This window comes from Drosophila suzukii, chromosome 2R (assembly GCF_043229965.1).
Source record: "Drosophila suzukii chromosome 2R, CBGP_Dsuzu_IsoJpt1.0, whole genome shotgun sequence".
NCBI classification, from domain to species: domain Eukaryota; kingdom Metazoa; phylum Arthropoda; class Insecta; order Diptera; family Drosophilidae; genus Drosophila; species Drosophila suzukii.
Window position 1 is genome coordinate 5,768,745 of NC_092081.1, and position 14,683 is coordinate 5,783,427.

The window sequence follows — 14,683 nt, forward strand, 5'->3', positions numbered from 1 at the left end:
TTCAGACAGATAGTTATCAGGAAGTTCGGCTGAGACTCGAGAAACCGCCTATCTATTAAGCTAAAATAGATTTTAAACTAGCCTTAATGTATTCAGTCTTGAGGTTTAAATCCCACATTAATTTATGGTTCTTAGGGAAGAGTTTCTAACAAACTTTTTGCATTTCTCGAACTAAGTTTAAGGAAATGTTTCTTTAATCTTCTCCTCTATTTCTCCAAGTGTAGCAGCCCGGCTGCGACTGGCCTCGTTTCGAGCCCCACAAGGCGGGCCGCCACTTGACTGCGATCTGCATAAACGCAGCACCACCCCTCGAAGACCTCCTCCCCCTTACCCCTCTCTTGTCACACACTTTCTGGGTTGGCTGGCAGCCTTTAAGCCAAAATCCCCGCCTTAAAGCAGGCTCAGGCGCCCCAATCCCGACAAAACTGGAATAAGTTTCTTTTGCGCGGCGCTAAGCATTTGAAACGCTTCATTTGTCCCTGTCTCTGGGCACGATTCTCCCATCCCCCCTCCCCTCGAATCGTCGCCGGGGTAAATATTTATAATTCTCTGATTCATTTTGGACTGCTTTTCTGTGCTGTGCAGCAGCGGGGAAAATCGAATCGAGCAAATGTTGTGCCGTTAAAGTTAATGCAATTTTCATTCGCGTTGTTAAAATGTAAATTTTATTAAACCAGCCAGACGTGCGGCTATCTCCGTTTCTAGATTCCCCGGGGAGCTGGGGAGTGGCTTGACCTTTTTTGGTGAACCCCCCGGTTGGCCTTCTTATCGGCTACGTGCAAAAGCGAAACTCGAGGCCCAAATGATTTGTTGGCCGTACTCACAGGATATCCAGCGGCAATTTGACGGAGCAATCGCGCAATGTCGCCTGATGTTGCTGCTGTCTCTGGTGGTATTGCTGTGGGTTGCTGATGTTGCCGCTGTTGCTGTTGCTGCTGTTGCTGTTGCCGTAGTGTTGCTGGTGGTGATGGTGCGGGTGTTGCAGCAACTGTTGGTACTCATTGGGCTGGGCCTGCTGGTGTTGCTGCTGCTGCAGCTGCAGATGTTGCTGCAGGGACTGCTGCTCGTTGCCATTGCTGCTGCTGCTGCTGTTGCTGCTGCCGCTGCTGTTGCTGCTGCCCGCACGTCTTTTGGCGGCAGTCATCAGAGAGGCAGCTGGGCTCGGCCGGAGTACGCGTTCAATGGGGCCCAAACGATTGCCGCTCTCGGCTGTTGCAGCAGCTAATTGGCCAGTGGACGTGGGCCAGCTCGATTGCAACAACGTGCAGCATGGGCTGGTCGGGTGGGTTGGTTGGGTGGTTAGATTTATGGGCCACCCCTCCACGGCCCTCCCTTTACGCCCCCTCCACGCCCGGGCAACTGCTCTTTTGTTTCGACCCTTTTCGCGGACTCCGGTTCGTGTTTTTTGCACTTTAATTAAATTCCAGGCAATCGCGGTGCCCGGATTCCTTCAGCTCGATTCGCTCGAGGTCACTATTCACAGAGTTGGAAAGGTAACCAGTGACTGGACGACATATTGCGCCTCATTTCCGCCCGGGCAAACAAAGCGGAAGTTTCCCAACATCATCATCATCAGCGGCACCAGGGCCTGACCTTATTGTTGTTCTGTAATTAGATTTGTTGCCACCTTTGTTGTTGCTGCTCCCACTCTGGGATTAAAGCCGTATGGGCCTCGCCCGATTTGGCTGCTGCTGCTGCTGATGGTGCCCAGCGCCATTGTCTATTGTTGGCCGGAAACGCTTTAAGCCCCTGCAAAGATAAACAGAACAAAGAAATCGGTCAGGGAAGTCAAGGACAAAGTGGGCTGGGGGAAAATTATCGATACTTTCAGGATATGAGGTAAATGGAATATATTTGCATACATATTTAATCCTGAATGATAAAAATACTTACATCTATATCTACTACACACTTCATATAGGAAGTGATATTAATTTGAAACGATGGGAAGTATGTTCTAGAAACTAACTGGTTTTAAAAATTTAAAGTAGATTTTAGCCTTAGAGTTCAGATACGTTTTCTGGGCTCAAACCCTCATACATAGAAAAATACCTTTATTATCTTAAGGCCTGTTTAAATAATTGCATACTGTAGTTAGTATCTAATACCGCAAAGGTTGCTATAAAAAAATATTTACATACATATGATGCACTTTTTCCAGTATGTAAATCACTAAGGGCTGATTTCTCAATGTCATGTTAAAGCTATTGTTTGCTATCTGACGGTTAAAGTCAACATAAAGTTTAATTATTCGAAAAGACAAATTCGTTTACTCAATGTTATGTTTATTGTAAGAGCCACAAATCTTTACGGAGTCTGTTATCATTCGAAAATTGGATATGAAACCGAAAAAAGAGTACCTGAATTTTTTTTGTCAGTTCCTTTTTGTTTTTACGGACAAATTTAACTAGAACACAGCCGCTATCTAAGAGTTTTCGGTCAGACTAAGCCTATCACGATGTTGAGAAACTATACTTTTTTCAGAGCAGCATCTCACTTTAATGACATAAGTTAACCTGACACTGAGAAATCGGACCTGAATCAAGAATAGAAAAAATGAAATGACAGCTCATAAAAATCAGAAATCAAGCTGCCTCTTGAGGCCTTTTCATATTTATTTTTTTTCGCAGACACTTGTAACTTGCTCTTATAAATATATTTTTACCTCACTTAAAGTAGTTTTTATGTGCGAATACCTTTCTTACCCGGACTGGACCCGCAGTGCAAGCGGGAGAATTACAATTCCAGAATTAGAAAGTCAAATCTGTGTGCCACTTGGCCAGGGAGTTGGGCTGCAGAAGTAGCATAGTGTATGCAAGAGCATACCTAATCAGGTGTCATCGGCGTGTGACCACTCGGCAAGTGAAGACGCTCTTTTCGGAGCAGGCAGTGGTTCCATTTGGAATACATCGTTGCAGGTGCATGCGTATATAAGGAGGCGGATGGCAAGCGAGTGCCTCAGTGGGAATCCACTGAGGCAGACACGGAGTCACCATGAACTCAACACTATTGGATATGTTCCGGGGATTGCCGGCGGGTGAGCTCTATCGTTGCAACTGGAACTCCCACTAATTTCACTGAACTTTTCGACTTATCTACAGATCCCGTGCATCTGCCTTTGCTTGGATCACCTCTACCAGCGATTGTGATTATTTTCGTCTACTTGTTGCTAATTTTCAAAGTGGGTCCTGACTTCATGGAATCCCGAAAACCTTATAATGTGCGAACTGCCATGCTGATCTATAATCTCTTTCAAGTCTTAATGAACTCTGGCATTTTTATTATGGTAAGCTTTTTCCATGGACAGTTTTGTCATGTTTAAAACTCGAGATGCTTACAGGGCACCGAATATCTTTTTGTGAGAAAACCGTATAACTTCCGCTGCATGGATATACTTCCGTCGGATCACCCGGATAAATATGCCGATCGGCTGTTTACCTATTTCTACTTTCTCAACAAGGTGGCTGACCTAATGGACACCGTATTCTTTGTGCTGAGGAAGAGCTTCAAGCAGATCACTGTACTGCACGTTTATCATCATGCGTTTATGGCTTTCGGGGTGCCCATGACATACTATTTCTATGGACCCGGAGGACAATATAACACGATGGGTTATCTGAACTCATTCGTGCACGTGGTCATGTATGCCTACTACTTTGTGGCTGCCTGGTATCCACAAGTAAAAAACAAATTGTGGTGGAAGCAGTACATCACCAAGTTGCAGATCCTTCAATTCGTGATCCTCTTCGCCCAAGCTGTCCTGACAATGTGGCTGAATCCTGCTTGCACCTTTCCCAGAACCCTTCAATTCGTACAGATTGGAATTTCAACCTCCATGATGGTCATGTTCGGAAACTTTTACTATCAAACATATCTCAAAGCCAAGAGCAAAAAACAATGAGTTTCAAATGAATTAAAGTTCTCTTTTAGAAATTGAGTCGTTCTCAGTTGAGTGAAATTTAATCGAGCGTTTTATTCTGGGTCTCTCACTTCGAAATGTGGGACAGACATCGCAGTTCAAGTATTTGAATAATGCATTATTTGATTTGATTTGGTTAATTCCGATAAAACAACCTGGAATGCCTTAAGCCAACTGAAACAGTCACTAGTGGTCCCCCAAACAACAATCACCGATCAAGAATGCTCCGACTTTTGTACATTCCCCAGGCAGGTGGGTTCGCCGATTTACTGATACAAGATATAAACATTATCAACCGAAACCTTTCCAGACCCAAATCCCATTCTGCTGGCTGGCTCACCATGGCCTATTATTGTGATTTTGGTGGCTTATCTGCTGTTTGTCCTGAAATTGGGCAAGATCTTCATGAAAAACCGGAAGCCCTATGATCTGAAAACAGTCTTGAAGGTCTACAACATATTTCAGGTGCTCTACAATGGCATCTACTTTGGAATGGTGAGTCTTGAGATTGAAGAGATTGGTTTGTGAGTTGATATAGGCGTCTTTCTCCCCTCAAGGTATTCTACTACTTGTTCATCGTGGGCATTTGCAACCTACGCTGCATTGAGAGCTTTCCCCAGGGACATGAAAGAAAACAGATAGAACGGGTGTTGCATGCCGCTTACCTCCTGAACAAGGTTCTCGATCTCATGGATACCGTGTTTTTTATACTTCGAAAGAGCTTTAAGCAGGTCACCTTCCTGCATATATATCACCACGTGTTCATGTCCTTTGGAAGTTACGCTCTGACCAGATATTATGGAACCGGGGGACATTTAAACATCGTGGGATTACTTAACTCCCTGGTGCACACGGTCATGTATTTCTATTACTTCTTGACCTCACAGTATCCCGCATTGAGATCCAATGTTTGGTGGAAGAAGTACATAACACTGACACAGATCTGTCAGTTCTTCATGCTCCTCAGCTACGCTGTCTACGTGCGATTTTTCTCACCCAATTGTGGGGTTCCCCACGGACTGCTCTATCTGAATATGCTGCAAGGAGTAGTCTTCATTTATCTGTTTGGAAAATTCTATATCCAGGCCTATCTGCGACCACCCAGGGCAAAGCAATCGTAGGCCTAATCTAGAATTTAACCTGTCCCTTGTACCCTGAATATATGTATATGCGCATTCAATTAGTCGATGTATATAACTTAGCACTCGCCTCTCTATCAAATTCCTAATAAAACGGTAATGACCTAAATTTACACTTTTTATTATGGGGGTAATTAGACCGATTATCCTACAAGTTTGTCAGTAGTACTATCAATTGAGTTCAAACGAAATAATATATACTTGGAGCTCTAAATAAAACGAGACGGTTTTATTTTTACAAAATTAAGCAGTTCAAGGTTGTTTAAGACATTCCATTTTAAGATTCCACATATGAAAAACATTTTGTATCGAAACTTAACATCAATTGGAGAAAAACTAAAAATCTTTGTTGTTTTACAAAATCAATCAAAACATTCTAATTTCCTTGATTCAAATAATTCCGCGGCAAGTCAATGGAATTTTTTATCGGGTTCATTATAATAAATGTAAGACTTGCCTTTAAATTCAAAAAACATAGTTTTAGACGTCGGATTAAAGGAAATTTTTAGAAATTCTTTGCGTAAAACAATATATAACTATAACCTTATCCCCCTTAAGGTTTTGGAAAAAAGTTTTAGATGTCAAGGATCGTGAAAAAACGGATGTTATCGAAATTAGTTTACAAAAAACCGACGTCAAACATTACGCATGGTACTTAAGTAAAAGGAAAATTACTGAACTGTGTACGGGGTGTGTACAAAAAACTGCTCTGAAGTGTCATAATATTCTACAATGGAGGAGACTATTGCACAAACAAAATAAGAAACGGCACATTAGATATTCTGCTGTTAATCATATACTCGATTTATTTTTCAAGGTTTTTTTATTTGTCTAACAGCTAATGGAACATTTTCAAAAGCTTTCTGTTATCTATTAGAAACGAAAGTAAATCGAAATAAAGCCAAAGAGAATACAAATAATGGTTTCTGAAGAGAAATTCTGAGACATGGACATTACGAACGATTACGAGAACCCCGAGTGGTAGCTTTAAGCTTTGTACATATGGATCGAAAATGATTCGAATCGGTAAGTTTTGTAAGTTTTGTAAGTTTACAGAAAGTTACGTATGTTATAGCATTGTGTGGAAAGCAGCTGGCGAAGAAACACAATAAATCTGTGGCGATTAGTATTACAGTGTATAAGCCTAGAAGTATTCGGATAAATTTAAAATTGGCAACCAACTCTTAAATGATTGAAGGAAGATGGTTTTCCTTAAAGTTTCACCAATGCATGATGGTTCAAGTGATCAAATTATGCGGAGACAAAGATGAGAAGGGGATAGCAAAGCCGTGCCATTCAAGCATCGTCAGAGTGAAAACTGCATGCCGGAAAAACAACTCCGGCAATCAACTGATGCCCCGCCCCCATCGCCCTCTGCACTTTGCTTTTCCTGCTTTTCCTGCTGTTTTTGCTCGTTTGTTAGCACGCTGGAAAAGCTTCGCTTGATAAGCATAAGAAATGGAGGCGAGGGCGGCCAAAGGAAAAGGAAACTAACAGGTGCGTGTGTGTTTCCCATCGAGCGACTGCACATAACAAGCTTCTATCCTATCCCATTTATGCTGCTCCTTGCAGCTGATAGGACAAACCGGAGGCGCCACAGCCGTAGCTGAAGTCTGTTGCTCCAGTCAAACTTAAGCCGGAAATTCACTGTAAGTACAGGGAGCAGTACGTAGTGCTGGGGAAAAAATACATTCTTGAAATCATAAGGCAACGTGATCCGAAATAATCAGATAACAACTACTCCGATGCGATAAAAAACTTTCATGTGTGGTGAAATGCTACCTACCCCTTAAAAATAATGAAATCTTATCTTTGGAAATAACTAAATTATTTTTAGTGGTAAATATCCTTTGTCCTGCCCCTAAGAAAACAACATCGAATCCATAAAAGTGTTTTTTTAAATACATATTACTATTTAATTTTAAAATAACCGATCTTTTATAACTTATTTTAACATTGTCTCGAAACAGAACTGCTTTTGTAACCTATAAGATACAGGAGAGCAAAGTAACAGCCACCAATATTTAAAATTTTATTATTTATTTATCGAGTTGGTGAGTCTTTTTCCTCAGTGCACATTGCACAGTGCACAGCACCATACAACATTCACTCGCTGCAATTGTATTTACTGCTGGAGAAAACGAAAACAATTGCCGCAAATATGGCAAATGGCAATTGAAAAACAAAAGTCCCTGGTGAAACGAGACCAGAAATCCGTTCGCCTGCTGCTTTCACACTTTCGCTCCACGCAGGACAAAAGGCCAAGGCGGCAGCAGGGACATGAGTGTTGAAAAAAGCCAAGGATGCAGCTGGGAAGGAGTCGAAAAAAATGCACAAAATTGGCTGTGAAATGAACGAGACGAGGCGACGAAGCGTCTTTTGTTGCCTGCCAGCAGGAAAAGAAAGGCAAGGTAGGGGGAAAGTACGGGAAAGTAAGGGAAATGGCTATGACAGCAGCGAAACTGAGGTCAACACTTTGCTTTGTGTGCAAAGGCAGGGCAAAGTCAAACGGAAATCTGCATAAGACCCTCTAGTTGCGATTGACAGTCCTTGAGATGTTTCCACCCAATTTCCCATGGCTTTGGCCTGTGACAGCCCCCGAATATCGAATATCGAACATGGCACATCTGGGCGGGCAATTAAAAAGCATTCCGGAACTCAGCATAAATTACTCAAATGCGAGTATGCAAATGCCAGTTGTTCGATTAACAATGCAAACTTCAAGACCACTGAGCACACTACGCACAAAAGACACCCATTAAAGATATCGCAAATTATATGGCAAAAGGCAGGTGGGCACTAGCATGGGTATATATATGTATGCTACATATAGTGGTGCTCCGAAGGGACCTGACCCGGCTGCCTGGCAACTTTCCCATAATTTACACTTTATCGAACGATAACAAACAACCTGCATAATGTATGGCTCTCGGTTTGGTTTGGTCTGGCCTGGCAGCTCGCCTGGCCCACCTGGCTCACCTGTGGGTGGTTCTTGGACGGGACGGGCGTTCTTCTGGCATTGACTGGCGTTTGAGGTCACCGAAGGGTGCTGTGCTGCGTGAGATCCCCCCGTCTAAACGGGGATTCCTGTATGCAAAATGCCCGTCAATCAGAAATGCCACAACTGCAACTCGTTGCACCTTCGGGCCAAGTGCAGGGGACCTGTTAGCCCACATTTGCCAACGGGCGACTTGGGAGACAAAAAGCATTTACATTCGAAAACCATAAAAGATACCGGCGTCGACCTTCTCTGCTCGTTTGGGGAATATGGCATAATAAAATTTTAATTCGTTGCGATTGATGGTATCCCCGCACACACGACCGTATCCCTCAAACCTCTAATATACACGCATCGATGGTTGATTTCCCGTAGCCGAGGGATACAGATACAGCCAATACATTACATTTTATAACCCCGGCTAATTTGCATATATGCAGGCATACGTACATCCGTCCATAGATACACGAGTTCAAGTATATGTGTCTGCGTAACATTGATTGGATTTGTTTGACTTTCACACTGGCTGATGGCATCGCATCGAAGATGGGTGGTTGGGCGGTGGTTTTTAGGGCCTTCTGGTGGTTTTCAGGGGGTGTTGCGAGGCTAAGTGCCTGACATTTGCTAAATGGCAAAGGGCCTGCCCGAATGCCTACCAAGGGTTTCACAGGCTTTTGCGGGTTATATTTTCCCCATTTGCCCGACCGAAAATTGCACTTGCCTCGTTAGTCGAAATGGCTGGGTAATTACGAGTGGTGGGAATTGCCCCCCGAAAACTCATCGCTTACTTGCCGTATAACCTTCGAAGTTGCGACTTGGCCATTTTGGTTAACAGCGAAAAACTGTTGATGACTATAGGTGTTTCTTTACAAGAGTTATCGAGTCATTAAACTGCACGGTTAATTCCTGGATTTTTTTGAAGTGATAAATCTCCCATTTTAACCTGTAATCTCCCATTGTTAAACAATGGATTTCCATGATGACGTTTATAAATTGATTAAATCTTCCGCATTGGTTTATTCTCATCTATTAAACATGTGCAGGTTTAACCCTTTGTGTATTGATTACCCGCATTGAGTTCACAACCCCGCTCTCTCCAGTAATCAAAATAAAATTGTTCCGACCGCAGATCAATCAGCAACACTATATTTATCGCCCGCCAACTGCAAATTAGCTGCAGTTCATTTGGCCCGTGTCAATTGTATGCCCATATAAATACGCAAATATGAGCATGCTTGCGGATATATATTCAGCATGTAAATATGTGCTGGCCATTAAATAAACAAACTATCTGTAGGGAGTGGAATACGAAGTGGAATATAATTAAAGGCAGGCAGTTCCGGGTTAAATGCCGTAAATGTCGATGATGAAGCTGAAGCCCTGGTTGCGTTGACTCTTCAGATGGATTTTGGCATAAGTGCTCTGTGGTCCACCGGCGGTTAGGTATGCATAGCCTCCATTTCCATCCCTAACTTGATCCGTAATCACGATTTGAGTGATGGTGCGTTTAAGTTTCTTCTAAAGAAAAAGTTATATCTATAGATGGTTCTATCTATTCAAGGGGATAACTAACCTTCTGGTCGAAAACATAATCCTTTGTCACTACGCGCAGAAACCTGGACTTTTCCGTGATGATCTCCCTTCTCAAGTGAGAGTCCCTGTAGCTCCTCACTCCCCAAGTAACACTGTGACTGGGGCCACGCCCAGCGGCCTCGGAAAGGGCGTACAGCGATATTACGGACAGCAGTATTACGTAAATTCTCATTTTTGAAAATAAGGCAATATTTGCTTTGTTCCACGCTTTTATAGGTGGACTGTGTGCCCTAAAAATGGCTTTATTCTTTCCACACATATGTTATTATCGACATATTCAATTGTTAATGAACAATAAACATTACTCATTAAATGCAAAACTCTTGTCTTCCGCAATTTCCCACATTTCGTTGATAAATTATGCAATTAAAGTGGTGAAAAAAATGTGTTTCTAAAACGAATTGCAATATTCACAGCCAGAAAAAAAACAAACAAGCAATCTCAAACAACAGAAAACAACGTGAATAAATTAAAATTGGTACCAATTAAAATACAACATTTTTTGTGTGCGAAATAAATAGTTCAGTATTTTATTCATGTTTTGGAATTGTTTAATATTTAAAGTCGAACAAGTATTAATAGAAATAAAGCTCATGTGCTTAGAGGCTTAATAAAAAGTCATCATAATTAAATTATTAATTGTTCTAGGGAGTGGCAATATTGCAGCCATTAAATATTCATTTCACTTGCAAAAGCCATATAATCCTGGTCATTAATTTAGAAGGCTTTCCTGCACGCTCCCGATATCTGGTTTAATTATGACCACAAAAATATTTTTTATTGGTATAAAATAAACTTGGCAATTAAATAATGGCTAAAGTTCTGGTGGGATTTTATACACCCATTGTAAATGGACAGCTGTCGTCGTTAAAACACCAGATTCAGACTTCTATAGCTCTTGAATGAACCCTTTGGTGCTGGTTGCTAAAAGACCCCCCTTCCGCCGCCTCTTATTTTACCAAGTGGAAATACTTTTGCAAAGATTTCTGAGACTCGAGACTTTTGTTTCGGCCCGGTTTTCGTTTTGTGTTTCTGTTGTTGTGGTTGGCTGCCTTAAATACCGCTGTGTGGGTGTCTTGTTTCGGTTCGTAAGCCGCTGCGCCGGGCTTAAAGGCAAATATTTATTTAATTTTAACATCCCCCCCGCACGGCCCGCTGCACAGATCCAATTTACTCAAGTACAAAGACCCTGTCGCGTATATTGTTGAAATTTTATTGTGCAAACATGAGAATGTCTCTACACTCAAGGAAAAAATCAGAAGTAATAAATTTAATACCGGTTGTATTGAAAGTATGCCAGAGGTAGTACTGACATTAAAGTATTGAATTAAGAGTAGTTATACCCGTTACTCGTAGAGTAAAAGGGTATACTAGATTCGTCGGAAAGTATGTAACAGGCAGAAGGAAGCGTTTCCGACCCCACAAAGTATATATATTCTTGATCAGGATCACTAGCCGAGTCGATCTAGCCATGTCCGTCTGTCCGTCTGTCCGTCTGTCCGTCTGTCCGTCTGTCCGTCTGTCCGTCTGTCCGTCTGTCTGTCCGTCCGGATGAACGCTGAGATCTCGGAAACTATGGGAGCTAGGCTATTGAGATTTGGCGTGCAGATTCCTGAGCTTCTTACGCAGCGCAAGTTTGTTTCGGCACAGTGCCACGCCCACTCTAACGCCCACAAACCGCCCAAAACTGTGGCTCCTACAGTTTTGATGCTAGAATAAAAATTTTAACTGAAATGTATTGTTCTCATCAATACCTATCGATTGACCCAAAAAAAAGTTTGCCACGCCCACTTTAACGCCCACAAACCGCGAAAACCTGTGACGCCCACAATTTTCATGCTAGATAAAAAATTTTAACTAAAATGTATTGGTCTCGTCGATACCTATCGATTGATCCAAAAAAAAATTTTCCACGCCCACTCTAACGCCCATAACGCTTAAATCTGTATACCGCCGGTAGGTGGCGCATTTTAATCTCGCTTTGCTGCTTGCATATCTCCATATAGCTGAGTAACGGGTATCTGATAGTCGAGGTACTCGACTATAGCGTTCTTCCTTGTTTTAAAACTGAACTTTTTTGTCTGTAAGCTTGTGTAATAAAAAGTCCTTACTTTTCAGTTTTAATTCTACATTAAATAGATAAGAAATTGGATATGTGGATGTATTTTTAAGCCAATCACTTTCAATTCAATATCTTGAAAATTATTGTATTAATGTATGTATTAATGTAACAATGGTTGCTATTCTATGACTATTTTTCTTGCGGTGTATGTGTTTGTGTTTGTGTTTTATGGTTGCCACGTTGGTTTTTCTCATTTATGCACACAAACAAACGCACAAACACAACAAAAAATGGCAGTAACACAAACAAAATGGCCGAGGAACCGTCGTTAAGTGTCTCTTATAGCTGCGTTTGATATTGCCCCAGTGTTGGTGGGGCATAGATTGTGGGTGTGCGGGTGTGTGGGTGTGTAGGTGTGCATGTGTTTACCTCACAAAATACAAAAAAAACACAAACAAAAAGCGATTCGTTGGCAAACAAATCAGCAAAACGAAATTTAGGTGGACAATAAAGTTCAGCTGCAGGGCAGCTTGCAAAAAGAGTCGCAAACAAACAATGGCCATAAATATTATGTTGTCTTCTATTTGCGCATGAAATCGGATAAAGAGCACACAGTATGCTTTGCATACGAAAATATAGGACCATATAGTACCTGGTTAAAATGATACAAGCTCTAGTTACTAACGTTATGTTTATATAGGGGTTAATAGGGTTTTTAACACAAAAACGAGCACTTTTTCATGATTTTTTTAAATATTTCATATGATTATTTAAGCTAACATGATTTGGAACATTTTAGATACATGTTTTCTTACTAAGATAAAAATAATATATCAAATATATCAAAAACTGTTCACTTTGTCATGAGCTAGATAATTAAGAACTTAATTATTAAGATATATGTTTAAAAGAGCAATAGTTGGCTGTAATTGATTTCATTCTATTTGAGTTTCTACATTTTTTCTTTATAACAACACAGTTTTACAATCTGTTTGTTATGAGCAAGGTTTTTAAGAAATTAATTATTAAGGAATATATTAAAAAGAGCAACAGTTGGCAGTAATTCATTTCATTCTATTTGACTTTCTACATTTTTTCTTTGACACAACACTGTTTTACAGCCTGTTGAAAACATTCCTTTTTAGCCTTTGTGCGCATTAAAATCGGATCATATTCCCAAAATGCAATATCGTTTTAAATCTACCTTTTTTACCCAAAAGTTGCTGGAATTCCCCTGCAATCCAGAGCTTTTTAATTTCCCCAGCTTATGGTATTCTGGAAAAAACTCAAATTCATTTCTATAACAACACTGTTCAGCCACTGACATTCATACTGTGGCAGGGCAATTAAAGCTTGTTCCCTTGGGTCACGAACTAATTGGATAAATTGTATAACCCTATCTCGTATTACACTCAAAGCAACCATTTCTCAAAACCCGATGCTGTAACTTGTGGCTTGCCATACGATACGCCCCGCTTAAACCAAAAATGTGGGGAGTGCAAAACTTAAATTCCGGGGCTTGTCGCCATGTCGAAGCTCTTCAAGCTGAAAACGCTTTAAATAATTTTAATTAAAACAAATGGCACTCGAAATAAAACACGCACATCAAACAGGAGTGGGTGGCTCGAATGGGAGGTGGGTGGTGACTGAATGGAACAGACATGGCGTGTAATTACGCCTGATGGAAAGAGACAGGCGAGGGGGCTGGGGCTGTAAGGAGAGGGGAGGGTGAGGATCCTGGGAAGGACGACCCCTGTTTGTGCATTGAATCAAGTGGTGTTGCTGCTGCTGTTGACAATGCACGGCAGCAACATCAGAGGCCAGCCGAACAACACTCACAAACCAACACACATCTGCACAGGGATAAAAAATTTAATCACGATTTAATCATATGAGGTTTCATAATTACACCCGTTCCATGTAAAGTTGAAAAGTGTATTGTATTCGTTGAAAAGTATTTAATAGGTGAAGGGAATAAAAAAGAACGGTAACCGGAACCGTTAACAGATATAAGCCCATTCAATATCGGGAACCGGAACCGGTAACAGAACCGAAATTAAAACTGGTTTTGGACTCTTAAACCGACTCGTTTATACCGGTGCGTTTTCGGTAGCCATATTTGGTAATAAATAATTATTATAATTATAATTTTTTAAAACACATTTTTAATAAGATCAAGTACATTTGCCCCTAACCCAGACTGAATAGGTCAAATCTGGGTCATTAGCCGAGTCAATCTAGCCACTTTCGGTTGTCTACTATGAAAGCTGGAGACCTTAAGATCTCTGGGTATAAGGATTAAACTAAAATTGAGTGGTGACCAGATTTTTTTTGTTAAGAAAATGTTCCAAATATTTGTTATAATCAGACAATTATTTAAGAACTTATTAAACAATTTTAAGTAGTGCCCCGCTGGTATTGTTTAGCGCGATAATACTTAAACAAACTAATGGTTATATCTAGCCTTTATCATCAATGTCAACCATTAATAAGCTTCATTAAAATTAGCAAGATTGCTTGAGTAGCGAATGAGCTGTTTAATTTATTTAAAAATCAAAATATAAAAATTTTTGGAAAAGATGTTTTCCAAATGCTGAAAATCATTAATAATTTTCCACTTAGCGTTACTACACTTACTAGCAAGAACAGTTGGAGCAAAATTCCGAGTTTGGAAGTGGAATAAAGTGGTTGTGTCTCGATAATACATAAGCGGTGATGTTTAACTTGAAGAGAACCCCCTACACACATTTTTCTCTCAGTGCGCACTTTTTCAGGAAAAGGTCCTGGCCGCGCTTTTGTTCGTGACAAGTTGAGACAGAGGGCAAACATGGAGAGCGACGCGCCGAGCGGACAAACTCCCAGAACAACTTCATTTTCGGTGCTGTTGCCGAACATGTTGGTGAAGTTCTAGCGGCACTTTTCACGCTTCAGGATGGCACACAGGGGCCCAGAAATTGGCCAACTCCTACGCA

The 14,683-nt window shown here is 41.1% G+C and overlaps 4 protein-coding genes across 7 annotated transcripts in view; 2 read left to right on the forward strand and 2 right to left on the reverse strand.

Moving 5' to 3' along the window:
- Hs3st-A (Heparan sulfate 3-O sulfotransferase-A) overlaps positions 1–14,683 on the reverse strand; it is a 57,831-nt gene that overhangs the window by 9,808 nt on the left and 33,340 nt on the right. For both annotated transcript variants that reach the window (XM_065863192.2, XM_017085386.4), the window contains one exon: positions 825–1,749. In XM_065863192.2, coding sequence (XP_065719264.1) covers positions 825–1,144 — 320 coding nt within the window. In that variant the 5' untranslated portion in view covers positions 1,145–1,749. The remainder of the gene's footprint in view (positions 1–824; positions 1,750–14,683) is intronic.
- On the forward strand, positions 2,584–3,963 carry LOC108018024 (very long chain fatty acid elongase F). 2 transcript variants are annotated; one of them, XM_017085389.4, is made up of 3 exons: positions 2,584–3,037; positions 3,102–3,286; positions 3,341–3,963. In XM_017085389.4, the coding sequence occupies exons 1-3, from the start codon at positions 2,995–2,997 to the stop codon at positions 3,899–3,901; spliced, it is 789 nt and encodes a 262-aa protein (XP_016940878.2). In that variant the 5' UTR covers positions 2,584–2,994; the 3' UTR covers positions 3,902–3,963. The 2 variants fall into 2 exon arrangements, with proteins under 2 accessions (XP_016940878.2, XP_016940879.2); XM_017085390.4 differs by having other exon boundaries at positions 2,952–3,286; positions 3,331–3,963.
- LOC108018025 (very long chain fatty acid elongase F) lies at positions 4,014–5,167 on the forward strand. Its single transcript, XM_017085391.3, has 3 exons — positions 4,014–4,171; positions 4,230–4,414; positions 4,477–5,167. The coding sequence occupies exons 1-3, from the start codon at positions 4,141–4,143 to the stop codon at positions 5,038–5,040; spliced, it is 780 nt and encodes a 259-aa protein (XP_016940880.1). The 5' UTR covers positions 4,014–4,140; the 3' UTR covers positions 5,041–5,167.
- Positions 9,283–9,836, reverse strand: LOC108018027 (probable salivary secreted peptide). 2 transcript variants are annotated; one of them, XM_017085393.4, is made up of 2 exons: positions 9,630–9,836; positions 9,283–9,571 (listed from the first exon to the last, which is right to left on the reverse strand). In XM_017085393.4, exons 1-2 carry the CDS (start codon positions 9,819–9,821, stop codon positions 9,401–9,403), a joined length of 363 nt encoding a protein of 120 aa, XP_016940882.1. In that variant the 5' UTR covers positions 9,822–9,836; the 3' UTR covers positions 9,283–9,400. The 2 variants fall into 2 exon arrangements, with proteins under 2 accessions (XP_016940882.1, XP_016940881.1); XM_017085392.4 differs by having other exon boundaries at positions 9,283–9,574.

Coding starts and splice junctions, on each gene's coding strand:
- LOC108018024 (XM_017085389.4), top strand. CDS start 2,995: ATGAACTCAACACTATTGGATATGTTCCGGGGATTGCCGGCGG. Junction 3,038..3,101: donor GTTCCGGGGATTGCCGGCGG/GTGAGCTCTATC, acceptor ACTTATCTACAG/ATCCCGTGCATCTGCCTTTG. Junction 3,287..3,340: donor ACTCTGGCATTTTTATTATG/GTAAGCTTTTTC, acceptor AGATGCTTACAG/GGCACCGAATATCTTTTTGT.
- LOC108018025 (XM_017085391.3), top strand. CDS start 4,141: ATGCTCCGACTTTTGTACATTCCCCAGGCAG. Junction 4,172..4,229: donor TTTGTACATTCCCCAGGCAG/GTGGGTTCGCCG, acceptor AAACCTTTCCAG/ACCCAAATCCCATTCTGCTG. Junction 4,415..4,476: donor ATGGCATCTACTTTGGAATG/GTGAGTCTTGAG, acceptor TCTCCCCTCAAG/GTATTCTACTACTTGTTCAT.
- LOC108018027 (XM_017085392.4), bottom strand. CDS start 9,821: ATGAGAATTTACGTAATACTGCTGTCCGTAATATCGCTGTACGCCCTT. Junction 9,575..9,629: donor ATTATGTTTTCGACCAGAAG/GTTAGTTATCCC, acceptor CTTTTTCTTTAG/AAGAAACTTAAACGCACCAT.